Here is a 20,619-nt window from a genome sequence, read left to right as displayed (position 1 = left end):
ACTGGTAGCTTATACATTAATTTTCTTCTAGCTGGACAATTCACACAGCTTTCTTTTACCTTTTACGAATTCACACTAATGGATTATGAACTAGTTTATTAGTTGTTAGCTGTCATTATCCTGCTAACTGAGCATAGACAAGTGCAAGATTGGTAGCTGCTACATTAACTCTCACAATTACCACTATGGTACTAAAAAAAGAGCTTCAGTGTGACATCAAAGTATGAAATTAGTATTTTTAAGTTGAAAAATTACTCATGAAAAAATACATGATAACAAATAATCGTAAAAAGAGGATTAAGTATAAGAACTGAAATATTCAGTAAAACAACTAATTGTACAAGAACTGAGTGTTTTGAGAGCCAGAGAGTGTTGGTTAGGTTAAATTATTACTCTCTATCTTGGGTTCTAATTTCATCAGGTAAATGAACAGCCGATGTTATTGTGAGATTCGAACCATAAAAGTTCGCGAACCCATTTCGATTGAACCAGACCTAGTTTGAATTTGGTTTGAATTAATTTCGAACCAAACCTGGTTTGGTTCATTTCAATTCAAACTAATTTCGAATCGAATTAACTCGAATCAAACCCGAATCAAACTCGAATCGAATCACGAACTACGAATTTTTTTGCCAGCCTAAACCCTAAACCCTAAACAAATGATATTTTTATTATTGAAATTATTGCATATGTATTCGCTTAAATAACAAATAAAATGATAACTAATATATGTATTTTATGACAATAATATCAATTAAATTAGTATTAGTATTGACATTAATCTCATCGTAAGTTATTCAAATAATATTTATATATATCTTAAAATAATTCAATAACAGTATGACATTGATGCAAACGAGGTTAATAATTTAGTTTTTAACGATAAATTAAAATTATTGTGAACACTAAAGGTTTTAACAATAATAATAATAATAACAAACATGTCTTCATATCTAACTCTATTTATTTAGAATAATTATATGAAATCGCCCACTCCCATCCCCCCATTTTTCCCGCACTCTCTCTCTTCCTTAACTGTCATATATCCCCCCACTAATTTCGTTAAAAGTTTGCTTTTATCCCCGCATTAAATTAGACTGTCATTTAATACCAATCCCCGTATTAATTATGCCTTCTTCTAATAACAATTCCCACATGAATTATTCATTCAAAAACAATCTCCGCATTAATTATATTGTTATCTAATAACAATCCCCGTTAATAAATGTTTATCTGTTAATTGATGTTCAAAAAAGTACATTATTTCTGAGAAGTATTTACCCTTGTAACATAGAGTATTTATCCATGTAACATAAAGTATTTATCATTATGTCTGAGAGTATTTATCATTGATGTTTTACTGAAAGTTGCAAGTATGTCTGAGAAGTATTTATCCATGTAACATAAAGTATTTATCCATATAATGTAAAGTATTTACCTATGTAACATAAAATATTTATCATTATGTCTCAGAGTATTTATCATTGGGTGAGGAGATTGTTTATTTAATGGTCTCCAGTTGTGCGGGGACAATTCAAAAAAAAAAAAAAAATTTGTGCGGGGACAATTAATGGATTAATTTATTCTTTCATAAATACAGATCATTGCATAGGGTTTAATACCTGACAAATTCAAGTTAAATACTTTGATGCTTCAAGTTAAATACCCGCAGTTTTTTAAACGCTAATTAATGATTGAGCGGTCCCTCCATGTTTAATGGTCCCCAGTTGTACGGGGACGATTCAAAAAAAAAAAAAAATTTGTGCGGGGATAATTAATGGATTGATTTATTCTTTTATAAATAGAGATTATTGCAGAGGGTTTAATACCTGACAAATTCAAGGTAAATATTTTGATGCTTCAAGTTAAATATCCGTAGTTTTTTAAACGCTCAGTAATGATTGAGCGGTCCCTTCATGTTTTTTTGACAGTATCTGTGGGGATAAATGCGGGGTGGAGGCTATGGGGATTGTTATCAGCGTCCATTTATTTAATATATTCTCAACGCTCTTCAAATTTAATTGGTTGCGATACAATTGTTATCGACGGTTGGTTGTAATCTAATTTCCATTTAAATAATGTCATGTTTGTTAGTGTAGTAGAAAGATTCCCAAAGAAACCAGGGGACGCGCGGCAGCTGGATTGAAAAAGAAAGAAAATGTCAAAACCAAAATAGTTAATAGGAAAAGGACAGAGCAATTAAAGAAAATAGGAAACCTATCCTTTGATAGTTTGATGCTAATCCCACAAAACAGGAATTAATATTGCTCTTTCTGTGTGCCAAGTGACAAGCCCACAAGAAAAGGCAATACCGCGGCGAAACGGTGGGATGTACATATATACATATATATAATTTCTATTTGAGGTATGGTAGAGCTTTAGTTGGTTTTCTAGTTTAAAAAGGAACCTTGGATAAGGGTATTGTATTAGCAATTTGACAACTAGCAATCATTAATTAACATTAGAAAGAATGGTTTAGCTTAATACAACTTTGGAAGGTGCCAAGGTGGGCAATTAATGTATAACTTTCAATTAGTATTTAAGTGTTGTTGATCTGGTTGTAGTGGTGGGCTCTGGGTGGCACAAATTAAAGTTCGTAACTTTTGACTCGATTGTGATTCGTATCTAACTCGTGCTTTAATAGTTTGCTTGTTACTAAATAGAGCTATTAACGAGCCAGTTCGGTAGTGGCTCAGTCCAAATTAAATGAGTTCAAACTGAAATCTAACTCTGCTAGGTATGAATTTGTATTCATTTTGTACAAAAATTTTGTAAATTTTATTTTCAGCTCAGGACGATTACAAGCTGAAGTTTCAGCTCAGATTTTTAAAGTCAGTTTGATCTTAGCTCGCTCGGTAAATAAATGAGCCGATTATAAATTGAGCCCAGCTCGTTGCTACCCCTTGTTGGCCAATATAATTTTACACTGTTCTACATTTCTTTTTCATTTTTGATATTTGTGAAAATTTTATTTCGTCAGTTCATGCTATTTGATAACAAAAATATATCATAGCCGCATCACAACAAAAATATTCAAACTATGTAATGTTAAAAAAAAAAAAAATCTTTGTTTTATTTTTAGTGGAGGAGTTTCAAAAGTAAAGAACTGATTTAATTAAAATAATTAATTGTTTTGTGCACAACAAAGCAAACACTATTGTTAATTTACTTAATTAACCTTAGCGAAATATTTTTCTAGCTTGGCCACTTTTTAGTTGGTACATAATATCTGGGTTTTTCTTTTGCTCCTTTTTATTTTCTTTGGAGAAATATATATATATAGAGAGAGAGAGGGGCTAATATCAAAACGTTTGCACCAACCCTCCCGTGCAACCGAGTCAGTTTCCGATTTTTAAAGTCCAAATGATAAATCTAAACCGTTAGATGTGTTCTCCATATTAAAATGTGCTTGGAGACCAAATTTTACATTTTTTGAAAATTTTTTACTATTTATTAAGTCACTTTGAAAATCGCTGATCTAACGGTGGCTTCTGATTTTACTGTTCCAAACAGCCATCGTTGGATCAGCGATTTTCAAAGTGGCTTAATAAATAGTAAAAAAATTCCAAAACATGTAAAATTTGGTCTCTAAGCACATTTTAATATGGAGAACACATCTAACGGTTTAGATTTATCATTTGGACTTTAAAAATCAGAAACTGACTCGGTTGCACGGGAGGGTTGGTGCAAACGTTTTGATATTAGCCAATATATATATATATATATATATATATATATATATATATATATATATATATATATATATATATATATATATATATATATATATATATATAGAGCTAGGCTACGGTGAGTTGCGAAGTAAAGCGACTATTTTACTTCACGCTCATATTTTGCGATTTTTAAGTTCAAAACGTCGATCCGAACTGTTCATCTTGTTCTCCATATTGAAATGTGCTTGAAGACCAAATTTTACATTTTTTGGAATTGTTTTACTATTTATTAAGCAATTTTGAAAGTCGCTGATCTGATGGTCCAGAAAATTTTACTGTTCACAGCAAAACAGCAATTTTCAAAAATGCTTAATAAATAGTAAAAAAATTCCAAAAAAATATAAAATTTGGTCTCCAAGTACATTTCAATATGGATTAAACATCTAACGGTTCGGATCGGTCGTTTGGACTTTCAAAATAAAAATACGGCATGATGTAGAAACGCGTTTTACTTCGCAACTCACCATAGCCCACCTCTATATATATATATATATATATATATATATATATAGGAATATGCTAGCATGTTATGCATAGCATAGAGCCCCTCCGTGCAATGGCTCGGATTTCGAGTTTTCAAAGTCTTAACGGTCGATCCGAACCGTTTCAACTTGTTCTCCATATTAATGTGTTTGGAGATCAAATTTTACATTTTTTGGAATTTTTTTACTATTTCTTTAGTTTTATTGAAAATCGCTGTTTTCAGCAAATCTGGACCATAAAAAAACAGCGATTTTCAATAAATCTAAAGAAATAGTAAAAAAAATTCCAAAAAATGTAAAATTTGGTCCCCAAACACATATTAGTATGGAGAACAAGATGAACGGTTCGGATCGACCATTAGAATTTTGAAAAGTCGAAATCCAAGGCGTTGCAGGGAGGGGCTCTATGCTACGCGTAGCATGCTAGCATATTCCATATATATATATATATGGAATATGCTAGCATGCTACGCGTAGCATAGAAGCCCTCCGTGCAACGGCTCAATATTCGACTTTTCAAAATCCTAGCGGTCAATTTGAACCATTCATCTCGTTCTCCATATTAATGTGTTTGGAGACCAAATTTTACATAGTATTTTTATAGCATTTTTTACTGTTCATAGCAAAACAGCAATTTTCAAAAATGCTTAATAAATAGTAAAAAAATTCCAAAAAATGTAAAATTTGGTCTCCAAGCACATTTCAATATGGATTAAACATCTAACGGTTCGGATTGGTCATTTGGACTTTCAAAATAAAAATACGGCGTGAAGTAGAAACACGTTTTACTTCGCAACTCAACGTAACCCACCTCTATATGACATGGGCTACGGTGAGTTGCGAAGTAAAGCGACTATTTTACTTCACGCTCATATTTTGTGATTTTAAAGTTCAAAATGTCGATCCAAACCATTCATCTTGTTCTCCATATTGAAATGTGCTTGGAGACCAAATTTTACATTTTTTGGAATTTTTTTACTATTTATTAAGCAATTTTGAATGTCGCTGATTTGATGGTCTAGAAAATTTTACTGTTTTTTACTGTTTACAGCAATTTTAAAAAATGCTTAATAAATAGTAAAAAAATTCCAAAAAATGTAAAATTTGGTCTCCAAGCACCATTTCAATATGGATTAAACATCTAACGGTTCGGATCGGTCATTTGGACTTTCAAAATAAAAATATGGCGTGAATTAGAAACACGTTTTACTTCGCAACTCACCGTAGCCCACCTCTATATATATATGACTTGGCTATGGTGCTATGGGTAGCTAAGAGGCTTCCCGTGCTACGGCTCAATATTCGAATTTTCAAAATTCTAACGGTCGATCCGAACCGTTCATCTTGTTCTCTATATTAATATGTGCTTGGAGACCAAATTTTACATTTTTTGGAATTTTTTTACTATTTTTTTAGATTTATTGAAAATCGCTGTTTTTTACTATTTTTTTACTATTTTTTAAAAAACAGCGATATTCAATAAATCTAAAAAAATAGTAAAAATTTCCAAAAATTGTAAAATTTGGTCTCCAAACACATATTAATATGGAGAACAAGATGAACAGTTCGAATCGACCGTTAGAATTTTGAAAAGTCAAATATTGAGCCATAGCACAGGAGGCCTCTTAGCTACCCATAGCATATTAGCCAAATCATATATATATATATATATATATATATAATTGATAGTTTTAGTTCAAAACCAACCTAGAATATAAAATATTAAATCAAATGACTACCGAGGAAAGAGAAAGGGAAAGGGAGATGCACCTTCTAATTGTTGCTTTTGTTGAAGTAAACCCTCTCTGTAAAGTATTATAATATTTTCTCTCTGTAGCCCATTAGGGTTAGGGATAAACCTCCAACTTGAATGGAAAAAAGAAAGAATATGTTTTCTCTAACAATTAAATATTAACTCAAGTGGGACTAACCACTGGATTCCTAGAATATAAAATATTAAATTAAATAAATAACAAGGAGAGAGTATGGGAGGGTGAGATGCACCTTCTAATTGTTGCTTTTGGAGAAATCTAACCCAACTCCCTAATAAAATATAATAAATTAATAATATTTTCTGTTAGTCTGTTCGATTATTTACTTAATAATTAACTTATATATAGAATAATAAGAGTAAAACTAGAATGTTCTTAAATTTATTAAACTGTTCGGTGATTTTAATTTCAAAATAATTAGTAGGATGGACTTTAACTGACAAATTTATACGGTTAAAATCAATCTACAAATATTTTTTATAAAAAAATTATAAAATTTAAATTAATTTCGTATAAAATTAAGCAGTCAAAAAATATTTATAAGTTAACTTTAATATATTCATTCTCATCATTTTTTATTATTTGAATTTTTCTCGTAAAATTCTTGCACAATACACACTGCTAAGTGCTAACCCAAATAGCACTGTTTTTAATGTTTCCAATCACACACTTGTTCTGCACGAATCTCAACATATTTTCCCATATAATTTAAACGATATTTTTTTAATTATTCCGATTTGTACAAAATTTACACTTTTCTCACACAGTTTGGGTTAACATTTTCTCGCAAAATTCTTCTACACCAACCCGAATAGCACTATTCTTGACGTTCCCATCGCACCCTTGTTCAGCACGAATCTCAAAGCACCAAAGGTTGTGCTCTCGAGGTCAAAACTGTCACTTCTTTGAGTTAATTTCCTGTTGATCTTCTTACGCGCATAATTGAAGCTCAAGGCCGAATGAGCAAGCACCAGTACCATCACCACTGCTTGAGTTCCATTGCTTGGATGCTTTAGACGGGACCCGAACCGCATCTCTCTTAACGGGTTCAAGCCCGAGCCATAGTGTCAAATCCACTGCCGGACTTGGTTCACATTGGCTCACGTGTGAAGCCGCCTCATGTGTGTCAACAGATTCCTCACGACCGGCTCCATGGCAATCTGGTTCTGACGAGCAATTGCTGTGCTCGTGATTGGTTTCAAGCTTGATGGATTTGGCCGTGCGCTTGAACCGGGTTCGGGTTGTTTTCGACACCTTACGTAACTCCGCATCCAAGCTGGTTTTGTAGACATGCCGTATACCACATGTTGGGTGTGGGCCCGACCCGGCAGTAGCACTGTCAGAAGAAATTGACACAATGGGCTCTCCTTTCATGACGGCATCGACAGCTGCCTGGACCATGGGCCAGCTTCCGGACCAGAGAAGCCCCACCGATCCATGGATTGGATTCACAATTCGACCACAGGCATCATACAGCAATGATCTAAATATCTCTGGTCGGAGGTGATCGGGGCCGGAATTGATGAGATTGATCAAACCGGCACGGCCGTAGAACTTGGCGAGGAAGACCGTGGCATGGGCCTGGGCTTCTGGGCTCTTGATCCACTGCAGACATGGCCGAATGCTGCAGCTCTCGCTACATCCTTTCCTTAGCACTCTGCATCCATTGCAACTGATCTTCATCTTTTGTTCAATCTGTCTGTTAGCTTGGGAATAGTGAGAGTGATGGGAGGGAAAGAGAGGGGACAAGGAAGGTTTTATAGGTGGTTGAGGTTGGAGACATGAAGGAAAGAAGGGGAATGCATTGCGCCGATGGTTTTATGAAAAATGAAATACCAGGTTACAGCACGCGGTCCCACCAGTTTCCTGGTTTACTTGATACTGCCACGTAGAGCGGAGAAAACCAAAGTTTTAACAGAGCAGTTTTGATTTCATACAGCGCTTGGAATATACAATCAAAACAGCATTGTATAGGATTAGTGGGCTGTATGTAGCTAAAACCTATCTGTTAAAATATTTACTGTATTTTTGGTTTTGGTCATGATGTTCTCCTGTGGAAGGAACAGGAAAGAAGTAGTCTTTTTATTTATTTTTAGTTAGATAAAATATATAGAGAATTTATTAGACTTATTTTTTTTTGTCCTATGTCTTATTAAATTGACAGAGAAATTAAAGTTCTTGTATTATAACAAGTCTTTATGAATTATTGTTGGTCATGAAGTAATCGTAATAAAAAAGAGAATCTGCAAAATATTTGTAATAAATAAATGCTTTAGAAACATTGAACTTTTGACTCGTTTGGAAAGTAATTATTGTAAAGCAATTGTAAATTAGTTTATTACTGGACACGTCCAGCAATTTAAGCACTGGAGATGAAAAGAACCAATTGGAATTTGGTTCCGAGAAAACAGGGTACGTGAAAATCTGATATCCCAAAGTGATAGATACGCTGGATTGGAACATTTCTTTCCCTTTTATTTGAATATGATTAATTATGAGCCGCAGTATAAGCATTGAGGAATTACGTGACGCCCCCAGAGGCTGTGGGCTGTATACAGCCCCCTTCTCTCCACTTGTTTCTAAACTAATCTACAAACTTATATATGTTATCTTAAATAATATCATAAAATTATACCTTCGACGGATAATGGTTTACTTTTTATGGCTGATGGAAGCCCCCTTCTTTTGGTTGTATACTTTAATTTGGACTGAACAGTTCTAGTGAAATCCATCTATCTAGAGAGAACATGAAACTGTCCTTCTATAATCTATATTGTACTTCCTATTTAAATTCAAATATAAATTTACTAGAGTGGGGTGATTGCTTTAAATAATGATGGTTATTTTAACCCCATTTAAATTCAAAATATACGGAAGCCCGGATTTAAGGAAAACTGTCATCGGAATCAAGACACGTGGATGGACACGATTTAGAATGGAAATCCATAAGGGTATGTTTGGATGAAGTGAGAATAGCTAGAATACGGAGCTATTTGAGAATAGAGGTTATTCGAAATAGCAATGTGCATTCAAATAACATTTTTGTTATTCCGAGTAGTTATAATAGCTGATATTCTCTGTTCCTTATAAATATTGGAATAACTATTATTTAAAAGTGTAAAGAGAGAAAAAAAAAATGTTTTCTTCTTGAATTACCACCAACAGAGACTTAAAAAGACAAAATTGACACTTCTATTATCTCCATGTCGTGACAATTCATTTGAGACCCCAGTTGCCTATCTTTCCTCTTAATTAGCACCATCTTAACACTATTATTTATTAGTTACAGTTATTCACTATTCCAAATGTACAATCCGAACAATATTTTTACTAATTAGAATAGCACCGTTTTCATACAAATATGAAAATCACTATTTTTTCCTATTGCCATTTACTAGTCTAGGAGGATTTGGAAATTATCATATTGAATCCTAAACTGTAGAATAAATTATTTATGCATCAATCAAGCAGTTAAATATAATTTAATTGAGCTGGACTAAAATAACATAAGTGGATTTAAGTTGTCATAAAAAAAAATTAAGTTATCTATAAAGGTAGTTTAAGTCCGCTCTCATAGATTAATCTAAGTTTGATTCAAACGAAATTAATTAGAAAATTGTTAAATTATCTCAAAATACTAAATAAATATAATTTAACTCATTAAATATATCTTTATATTATTTTTTATACATAAAATATTATAAATATATACTTAATTTATAAAATAATTGTACAATTATTTTCTATCTTAAATTTATATCTTTTAAATTTCTATCACTGTTGTATAACATTCATCGTAGAGAGACACTAACGTGTAGAAAATGGAATTTTAACTTCATTTCTATATATATATTGAATTGCTTCTTCTTCTTTTTTTAGTTTGCAGTTGTTTATAAATTTTTACCTTTAGAAACAGAACAGTGATTAGTTCTACCTCTTAAATTAAATGATCATTGTAATATTACAAACAAAATCAAAATTCTAATTAAATTATAAATCATAACAAAACATAAATTAAACCATAAATACCAAACAAACTAAAAATAAATTAAACCATAATTTAACTTAAGCCTCAACTAAAAAAACAGCGTGGTTTTTTAATAATTTATGTATCCAACAGTCCGAATCTAAATTCAAAAGTTGGCTAATTTGAGAAATCCGAATTCCAAGGAGTGCATTTCAATTAAACAGTTATCCTGTTTTTGCCACACCGCTACAAAAATGATGGCTCCTCTGGTTGGCCGAAGGTCAGGTTTTTCTAATTTACTTAAAACCTTAACCTAGATCTATGTAAGAATTAAATAAGTACAGCGGAAATTACTTACTTTCCATCTTTATGGCCTTCCGTCTATTGCCTCTCAAGCAATATCAAAGGAATCGATGTAGATGGCTTGATTGACTTGCTCGCACGCTCAACCTACAAAATTACTTGGCTAGCGAGTCCTTTCACAACTCTTGAACTCTCTCTTACTTGTTTCTGTCTCACGAATTGAAGGCGGAATATCTAGTCTTTTATGGAGCAAGACAGTGGATAATGATCATGATGAGTTCAAGGTTATGGAGACCCAGCCCTTTTATAGCAGTGCAAAACTTGTGAGACAAGTTTGCCTAGCTAAAACTTGTGAGACAAGTTTGCCTAAATTTATCACTGCTATTATTTTAATCAACTATAATCGGTCCATTAACAATTATAATTGATTAACATTATTCTATATGTATTCGTATCCAAAACCTTATTTAAATACGTATAATGCCATGACTTAATTAATCACATTGTTTGGCATATTTTAATAATTACATAAATGTAATCTTGTGACAGTATTTGATATCATAATCATAATGCACGTATGTCCAACTTAATTATTGTAATTAGACGTATCTAAATCCAACACCTCTTTCTAGGAAGCTAGAGAGAAATTGAATCATATGTGCAATATTATTTGTTGATGGAGGGAATGACAGTGAAGACAAATATTTACCCCACAGAAATCCAAAGCGCATGTGATCATTAGAGCAGCCATCTTTTCGAATGGAAGGATCAAATTATACGGTACAACAAATTCTCTTCACTCAGGTCTCAGGCCACCCACCCACCTTCGGTCTGGTATACCTGATCAATTGGTTGACTTATGATATTGTTTCTCCTTCAACAAAAGGAGAAAAGACGGATTATTCTGCATTAAGTTGATACAGTGTTCTGTCTCACAAATTACCAAGGAGGTTCCTTAAGTATTATACTTCTTTTAGAAAAAAAAAGGAATATTGTGTGTAATAGAAGTTTCTGCTTCCAGAACTCAATACAAGTATGGACAGCACTTTCACTGTAAGTTGGTTTCAAGCTGTCCGCGTTTGAAGTCTTTGTACTTTAAGTTGAGTATCCGAGGTTGGGATGCAGAGGTGAACAAACCTAGTCTCATTCCCGGGTCTCTAGCTAGTGGGTATGGTTTTCATGTGATTTGACGATTTGACACTTCTCTTCTTTGGTAAAATAAGTCAAAAGTGTACCTGAACTCGAATTTGCCGGTATAGAGGTACTGAGTGTATAGGTTATTGTACGATTTGATCGGACAATTCCAACTTCTCCAAAGCTCATTTCGACCGCTCAACAAGCTGAGCTTCTCCAACATTTGAAACTTCATGCTTTTTTTTTCTCAGTATTTATAGTACAAGATACCAAAACCGCCATTTTCTAATTTGAAAATAATAATTTATGAGTTAAAGTTTCAAAATCTTTTTATATATGCGCATCAATAATATTCTCAGATGTTCAATTTTATTCTTTATTATTTATTATTATTGGAGCTCTCTACTTTCACTGTTTCACATGCCTTCTCTCTCCTCCTATAACAATATTTGTATTTCTCTGTATGATATTTGTATGTCCTAATTAAATACTGCATCTTTACAGGGTATTTCTCCTCATATAACAAAATTTAAGAATTTGAATGGAACTTGATTTTGTAATTTTGTATACATTGTTAACCAAAATAAAATACAAGTGAAAAGATAAAATTGATTCCTAATTAAATACTGCATCTTTACAGGGTATTTCTCCAAACACCACAAAATTGCTATTTTCCTCAGTAAATTTCATGCGCTTAATTGGAGCTCTAGACTGAGCGAACAAGCACAAGTGCTCTCACTGCTACTTGACGGGTATATCTTGGTCGGCTTAAACCGGCCCGGATCGCTGTTTCGACTCGCGGGCTCACAACCAAACCCAAGTGTCAAATCCAGACCCACATCTTCACATTCTACCACAGGTCCTGGTTCACCCTGACTCACATCTGATGTTGCATCCATCGTGTCCACCGACACCTCACGCTGTGTCATGTCGGAAGTTGGTTCAATCAGGCCCTCATTAGACGAGTTATGACTCAACTCGGGCTCGTGTGCCACCTTGCTCGCCTTGGCTGTGCGCTTGAACCTGGTGCGTGTTGTTTTGGATACGATATGGAGCTCTGAATCAGGAGCGGTTTTCGACAGATGGCGTATGTTGTAAGTCGGGTGGGCAACTGGTGCGGCAGCATTAGAAGGAATTGAAATAATTTGCTCTCCTTTTAACACGGCCTCGACAGCCGCCTCCACCATGGGCCAGCTATCGGACCAGACCAACCCGACTGATCCGTAAACCGGGTTCACAATTCGACCACAGGCTTCATACATCAGTGATCTAAATATCTCTGGACGGAGGTGGTTGGGGCCGGAATTGATGAGATTTACAAGGCCGGTGCGGCCGTAAAACTTGGCGAGGAAGACGGTGGCGTGAGCCTGGGATTCAGGGCTCTCGATCCACTGCAAACACGGTCGAATGCTGCAGCTCTTGCTACATCCTTTTCTTAGTACTCTGCAACCATTGCAACTCATTCTCATCTTAATCTGAAGCTTTTCTTTGCTGTGCTGGTTTTCTTGACTTTGGTTTTTGATGGGAGAAGAGAGAGGTTTTATGGAGAATTTGAGACTGGAGAAGAGAGAAAGAAATGAGGCGCCAGCGGTTTTATGAAAGATAGAAAACCAGGTTTCGGCGCGTGGTTCCATTTTGATTGGGATTCCTCATTGCTTTGTGGGTTCTGTGGTATACTGAAACTACCACACAGCGTGGAGAGGTGAATTTTTTTAGAATGTTAATTCTCTCCAGTCATAATGGAACTGGAGGATTTATCATTTACCGGTTTTTTGAACCTTCTAATGTTCTGACATAATTCTATGTTATTCTCTACAAATTTATTAGTGGTCCTTAAGCTTCAACTTAATATTATTATTTTACTTAAAAATTACAGTTTTTCAATTAATTTCCTTTTGAAAATTTTATTTATAATTTCTTTTGTCATTTTATCATAAATGAAAACACGGCATGGTTCTATAAAAATGAATGATTTATATGAATTTATTAGGAGCTAAACCCAGTAAAAGTAAAAGAGGTAAATGTGAAATAGATTATACTTATTTTTCCATATATTGAACAATAATAATTTTGTAAAATTTTATATGTGATGTGCTGTGAAACTTGGTTTAATGGTATCATTGATGGGATACATCCAGTTCATTTTAGACTGGAGAGGAGATGACTAAAATAGGAGGTACTGTTTCCAAAAAAACCGGGGACGTGAAGTTGGTTCACTTTTTTTTGTTTGAAAATGATTTCCCATCCAGCCACAGTATACGGAATTGAATTGAATTCTCCTCCCTTGAACGGTCTTCTTAGTTTATTGCAAAACGACAACAATGTGAGTTACTTTCCAGCATGCCATGTCAACTAAACTATTAAAAAAAAAAAAAAAACTTAAATAGAACAAATTTTAAGGCTGCACAAGAATCCAACCGAATCCCAACACGAAATATCTAGTTAAATAGAGTTATTTTAAATTTATAAGATGTTATTAAATGAAGTTTATTCTATTGTTAATTTGTTACGTTGTTGAAATATTTTTTTATTATAAGTCACTATTATAGTAATGATTTTAAGCTCGATATAAATTTAGTTTTTGTATTATTAAAGATTGATAGTTGAATTCATTAGTAACATTATTTAAAATTCGAACCTAAATAATTTGCGAATCAATTTCGAACAAATTATGTCCAGTTTAATTTGAATATTCAAATCAAACTAGTTTTTCAAATTAAATTCATTGAGAAATTTTTTCATATCTAACTCAAATCGAATCACGAACTATGAAATTTTTGTGTAGTCCTAGAACAAATATTAGGAATCTACTCGAGATGGAGTTAAATAATTAAAATTAGAGTTGGTAGTATTTGGAACATTTTTTTTATATTTAATTATAATTACAAGGTACAGATTAGTGGATTGAATTCGGGTAGGGTACGGGTACCTCGGGTACGGGTAGGGCGGGTAGTCGGGTAGGGCGGGTACGGGTAGGGCGGGTAGTCGGGTAGGCGGGTACGGGTAGGTCGGGTAGGGTTTTAAAAAAGTATACCCTACCCGTTTCAAACCCGTGCCCGTCCCGGGTAACGGGTACGGGTACCTCGGGTACGGGTAGTCGGGTAGGGTACGGGTTTTTTTTTTTTTTTTTTTTTTTTTAAATACTGTTTTTTAGTTTTTTTTTCTGTTTTTAATATTATTTTTTTCGGCGGCAAAATAATTTTGAATTTTGAATTTAAAAAAAACGGGTAAACGGGTAAAGGGTAATGGGTAAACGGGTAAAAGGGTAAAGTAGGTCGGGTAAACGGGTGCGGGTACGGGTAAAACGGGTGCGGGTAGACGGGTTTCGGGTACGGGTAAAACGGGTACGGGTTGGGCGGGTTTTTTCCCGAATCATTGAGTCCGGTCCGTCTCAAACCCGTACCCGTTTACCCGCCTATACCCGGGCACGGGTACGGGTACCTCGGGTAACGGGTACAGGTACCTCGGGTAACGGGTACAGGTCGGGTAAAACGGGTCATACCCGTTCGGGTAAAAGCAAACCACTAGTACAGATGAACTCAAAATTTTGCTCAAGGATTGAGAACAGCGCCGATTTTACCATTCACAAGAAAAGAATAGCGATGAAACCCAACTACTCTCTCAAGTGGCTAGATTCTATAATAATTTTTAAGGGAGAATTTCATGTATACCACTCAAAAGTCAAAAACTTTTTAAATTGTGTATTTCCCCTCTAAAATTCATAATATTATATTCGCTCTCCAAAACTTCAAAAATTTACAAATTTATCTATTTTATTGTCTTTCTTTCAAAACTCATTTTAAATTTATAATATACCCATTTTATCGTTTATTAAAAAAAATATAAAATATGTAACATATTTAAGAAAACTGATAGCCTTCTAATTAGTTAGTTTTTGAAGGGAATTGATCATTTCTCTACTTATAACGCTTACACAAGTACATACCTAAATGTCACAGTGTATGCGTTAGAAGTAGAAAAAGACTCATTTGCCCTCGAAAACTGAGCAAACATTTTTTAAACACACTACGGACATATCTTTTTATAAAGGGTAAAATGGGTAATTCATAAATTTAAATTTTATTTTAACATAAAGGACAATAAAACGGGTAAATTTGTTATTTTTTGAAATTTAGAAGGGTAAATATGATATTATGAATTTTAAAGGGGGGAGTACATAATTTTGAATCTTTTTTAGAGTTATAGATGAAATTCCTCCAATTTTTAATGTGTATTATGAATTCAAGTTTCAATTGCTGCATATAGAATGGGACTTGTAAGTCTAGTCCACATATACATTAGAAGAAGTAAGAATTACTTAACAATTGATCAAATTGACATCTTTAACAAATATTAAAAGTAACTTGCGGTTTGAAAATCAGTACCAAAGAATAGCAACATTAAAGGACGAGTGGTTAATAATTTGTCGGTTGAGATCGATATATAGGGGTTATGTATGTTCAACTGCTATGTATTCCTACGAGGGTTTAAAATTTGCACACGAATTTCAAAGTTATAAGCAGTTCTAATCGTGCTGAACAATCTTATAAAAAAATGACCTCCATATATATTTTTTTAAAACATTGTTATCTTCATATTTTAAAATTATTAAACTGATATAATAAATTAGAAAAAAGGTAACGTCCCCCGGGCTACAGTCCTCCGAAAATCTCCACGTATAAAAACCTTCATTTTTAGCTTAGTTTCGATGCATTTTTTAGGCCACACGCTTTCAATTGCCATAACCGGCCGTCATTTTTCCTATTTAAGCCCTTCCTTTTTTTTATAGCTTTTTTTTTTTTTTTTGAAAATTGAATTGTTTACAGGATAATATGTATATGTTCACAGGATAATATGTGTATGTTTACATGATAATATTTGTATGTTTACAGGATAATATGTGTATGTTCATAGAAGGTGGTCCCCAGTTTAACTGCCAATTGTACTTCAATTGTACTTTGTTCGTTGACCACGCGCTTTCAACAGCTTTCACGTGCTTTCAACAGCTTTCACGCGTTTTCATCTGGGACCACGCGATTTCATCTGCAGAACATCCATTGAACTTGTTTATAGAATGATTTTCATAATATTACCGGATCTAATCAACTTGTTTATAGAATTAGTATAAAATGTCCAGGAATTTTCGGGGGACTGAAAGTCGGGGACTATTAGCTGCTTCCAATAAATTATATAACATTGAGTCTTATCGAAAAGTGTTCTCTCCATCTCTATGTATATATTAGCAATCCAATATTAATAGAAGCGTTTTATTTATCATGTTAGCATCAACTTGTTCTCACATGTTTTTGCAGGACTCACCACTTACCAGCATAATGTTAAGTGGTTTATAATAATAAAAATAATTCTAGTGATACATTTAACTTTAACGATATATATAATTGATATCTTGAAAATATTGTTTAAATTATTATTTTTAAAATATAAATGTCCTCCTAATTAATAAGATAAGAAGTATATGAAATTAAGTAATTTAATATTTAGTTGGTCAATTATTTACGGGCATTTCGATCGGCAAAATGATGAATTTATGGTAAAGAAGCATAATTTTATTCTCATGTAATTTTATGGCAAAGAATCTTGAATTTGCATTCTCTGTATTAACGGAAAGTGCGTTAATAGATCTGGACCGTCCAATCCTATTGAGATCCGCAATAATAATAAAGGGTCATGTGCATCATAGATATAGGCCGGATTCACTCCGAACTTGATCAGATGGCCAATATGCATTAAATTCAAAATAGTATCTTTTGAGTTAACACATCTCGGCCACCTAATTTTAAATGGAACTAATATGATCACAGTTTATAATTCAGAAGGCCATTAATATGAATGTGAATCTAGTCTGTACATATCTTAAAACGAATCAGACGGTCCAGAAGTATTAAAAGATTCTTTTTTAAGTTAATGTAGTGTAGAGGATAGGAATTCAATCCTTTGTTGTTACTTGCGAATGGAGTGCGTATACTCTGAGATATCTCAACTTTTGCGTGACCGACGTGGCCGGTGCCTATTCGGGGGTGATGTAGGGGGTCAGTATTATGTGTGCTTCGAGATTCGTGCAGAACGTATTTAAACGGTTGGGATTTTCCATAAAGTCACGCAAAGTTTGAGATATCTCAGAGATACGAATTCTTGCGAAGGGGGCAGAGTCAGTATTCTTTTAACTTTACACGTAGACCTAACAGCAATAAGTTATTAGGTCAAAAGGCCGATATCAATAACTTTTTTTTTAATTCTCAAGTCGTTTTCTCTGGTTTTAAGGCTCCTGGTTTTGTGGAAAACATGCAGCGAGGTGGCCAGTATATATTCTAGTCTCCTCTCGTTCCCTTAACTGTGGACGGGACCCCAATACCATCTACGGTTTTCCCCTTCTTTTATTCTTTTTTATTTTTTATTTTTCTTCTATTTCTTCTCTTGCTTACCCAACTTGCCTTCTCACGAATACTTTTGGGTAAATATTTTAACAGAGCAGTTTTGACTTCATGCAACGCAATGATTATAGAATCAAAACAGCTCTACATATGGTTTGTGCGCTGCATGAAAGCCAAAACTGCTCTGTTAAAACTTCCTTGCTTGCAGCAATAATATTTCCAATCATTCAATGAGAAAAATGCCACATATTGACATATATATATTTTATTAAATCCTTGTACGAAAAGAAAATTTAAAACGAAATTAAACTAAAAGCTGGATCTGTACATCGAAAATAGAAGATGATATAAACTGTTTACAGGCTACGAATTTCGTCAGCAAACAAACAAAGAATAAAAAAGCTGATATACTCTCTAAATTTCCTAAACAAAAACAGACAAAACTGCTATTTTTCCCCCAAAAAAAAGAAAAAAAAAAGAGCCATCATTTCCCTATTTCCTAGCTGCCACTTGAAGAACTAAATTCTCATGCACTTAATTGGAGCGCTAGACCCAGCGCACAAGGACCGGTGCTTTCCTCGCTGCTCGCCGGTTCAGAACCCGCTTCTCGTCTTACGGATTGAAACCAAAACCCAAGCGTCAAATCCAGACCCACATCTTCACATTCCACCGCGGGTCCCGGTTCACCCTGACTCACATGCGAACCAGCCTCAACAGTGTCTACCGATGCTTCCCGCTGGGCCCCACCACAACACATTGGTTCAATCGGATTAGGTTCAGACGAATCATGAGTCAGTTCAGGTTCATTTTCAGTATGGGAAGGTGGAGACGGAGATGGATTGACCATGCCCGACTTCCCGGTGCGCTTGAACCGGGTACGTGTTGTCTTGTTTACCTTATGAAGCTCTGCATCAGCGCTACCGGTCTTTGACACGTGTCGAATGTCGTAAGTCGGGTGTGGGACAGGCCCAGCAGCGGCAGTCTCAGAAGGGATTGAATCGATTGGTGCACCTTTTAACACGGCATCGACAGCCTTTTCAACCAAAGGCCAGCTGCCGGACCATAACAACCCGACAGATCCATAAATCGGGTTCACCATTCGGCCACAGGCTTCATACAGCAACGATCTGAAAACAGCAGGGCGGAGGTGGTCAGGACCGGAATTGATGAGATTCATTAAACCGGCACGGCCGTAGAACTTGGCGAGGAAGACGGTGGCATGGCCTTGTGCCTCTGGGCTTTTGATCCACTGCAAACATGGTCGAATGCTACAGTTCTCGCTACATCCTTTCCTTAGTACTCTGCATCCGTTACAACTCATCCTCATCGTTAATTGGAACGATTGTTTTTGTATCTCTGGTTTAATTGATTGTGAATTTTGAAGGGAATGAGAGGGAGAGAAAGGGGAAGAGAGATATATAGGTGGTTGGTTTTGGTAGTGGGGGCTACTGGTACTGGGGAGGCGCCGATGGTTTTATGAAAAATCGAAAACCAGGTTTGGGTTCGGCATTCCTTCCTTCCTTCCTTTTAACTGCTCTGTAATTCCTGTGTCTGTGTGTCGTTACCTGGTTTACTCTTTCCTGCCACGAAGAGTGGAGAAAAATATTTCCAAGATAGTGTCCCCTGTTCTCCAGTTTAGTCAAACACAGAGAATGCTATTGTTTTCAATGTTGTGATCAGTTTAAATTAATAAATGTCTTTTCTTTGTGTATGATTTTTTTTTTATAGTTTAGATGATATAGAAGTGTTAGTAGTATTATTAGAGTTTTTAATTTAATGTAATAGTTTTTAATTCAGTTTCATAGATGTGGGAGAGGTTTCTTATTTAGTAACTATACAGTAAAGTTTCTTATTAAAAAATGAGTGAGTCTATGGTACTATGCATATCACGAGTTGTTATCGTGCTACGGCTCTATATTCGAGTTTTCAAATCCTAACGGTCGATCCGAACCGTTCATCTTGTTCTCCATATTAATATGTGTTTGGAGACCAAATTTTACATTTTTTGAAAGTTTTTACTATTTTTTTAGATATTTAGAAAATCACTTGATCTGAAAATTCTGGACCATCCAAAAACAGTAATTTTCAATAAATCTAAAATAATAGTAAAAAAATTTCAAAAAATATAAAATTTGGTCTCCAAACACATATTAATATGGAGAACAAGATGAACGGTTCGGATCGACCGTTAGGATTTGAAAACTCGAATATAGAGCCGTAGCACAGTAACAAATCATAATATGCATAGTACCATAGACTCACTCTTAAAAAATTGTTTATAAACTCTATGCCAGTCAAATGATTGGCTCAAATTGTTTCTCATTTTTAATTTGTTGCTGATGTGGCTTAATGAAAATTCTAAAATTAATTTCAGAAATGTGAAAGTTAAAAACTTTAGAAACCTTAATTTTTAAAAAAGTGATTAACAGTTATTTATAAACTTATTTGAGTTGCTGGGATGTAGATGCTCTTACTTTTATAGAAAAATATAAAGTTTCAAAATATATGTTAGTTATAATATTTTATAAATAATAAAATGTTATTTGTAATTAGATTACACTAATATATAATGTTGGCAAATAATACTTTTCTCATGTATAACATAAATCTATATATTTTTCACAAAGAAAAATAAAACTGTATTCAAATTGTTATGTTTTAATCAATTAGATTTATATGTCCTCTAAAGTTCAAATTAAATATGTGCAATATAGTATATTTACATTACACATTTGTATAAATTATTTCACGAAAACTATGATGAGCTTTTATTTCACATTTAGATTAGATGAACCATCAATAATAATAATAATAATAATATTTAATCAGTAGATA

The 20,619-nt window shown here is 34.0% G+C and overlaps 1 protein-coding gene and 2 pseudogenes across 3 annotated transcripts; all 3 read right to left on the bottom strand.

The window, feature by feature from the left end:
* Positions 1–6,664: 6,664 nt before the first annotated feature.
* LOC144548632 (LOB domain-containing protein 40-like) lies at positions 6,665–7,797 on the bottom strand. Its single transcript, XM_078297346.1, has one exon. The coding sequence runs from the start codon at positions 7,669–7,671 to the stop codon at positions 6,919–6,921; it is 753 nt and encodes a 250-aa protein (XP_078153472.1). The 5' UTR covers positions 7,672–7,797; the 3' UTR covers positions 6,665–6,918.
* A 4,190-nt stretch (positions 7,798–11,987) lies between these two features.
* LOC144548565 (LOB domain-containing protein 40 pseudogene) lies at positions 11,988–12,948 on the bottom strand (annotated as a pseudogene). The gene has a single exon (XR_013509388.1). The product of XR_013509388.1 is annotated as an LOB domain-containing protein 40 pseudogene (transcript).
* Positions 12,949–18,107: 5,159 nt separating this feature from the next.
* LOC144548547 (LOB domain-containing protein 40 pseudogene) lies at positions 18,108–19,286 on the bottom strand (annotated as a pseudogene). Its single transcript, XR_013509387.1, has one exon. The product of XR_013509387.1 is annotated as an LOB domain-containing protein 40 pseudogene (transcript).
* Positions 19,287–20,619: the final 1,333 nt, after the last annotated feature.

The sequence above is a fragment of the Carex rostrata genome, chromosome 33 (genome assembly GCF_964058835.1).
Source record: "Carex rostrata chromosome 33, lpCarRost1.2, whole genome shotgun sequence".
In the NCBI taxonomy this organism is placed as follows: domain Eukaryota; kingdom Viridiplantae; phylum Streptophyta; class Magnoliopsida; order Poales; family Cyperaceae; genus Carex; species Carex rostrata.
This window is presented reverse-complemented; position numbering and strand designations above follow the sequence as displayed.

Excerpts from the sequence above, each read along its gene's own strand:
- LOC144548632 (XM_078297346.1), bottom strand. The coding sequence starts at position 7,671 with ATGAAGATCAGTTGCAATGGATGCAGAGTGCTAAGGAAAGGATGTAGC.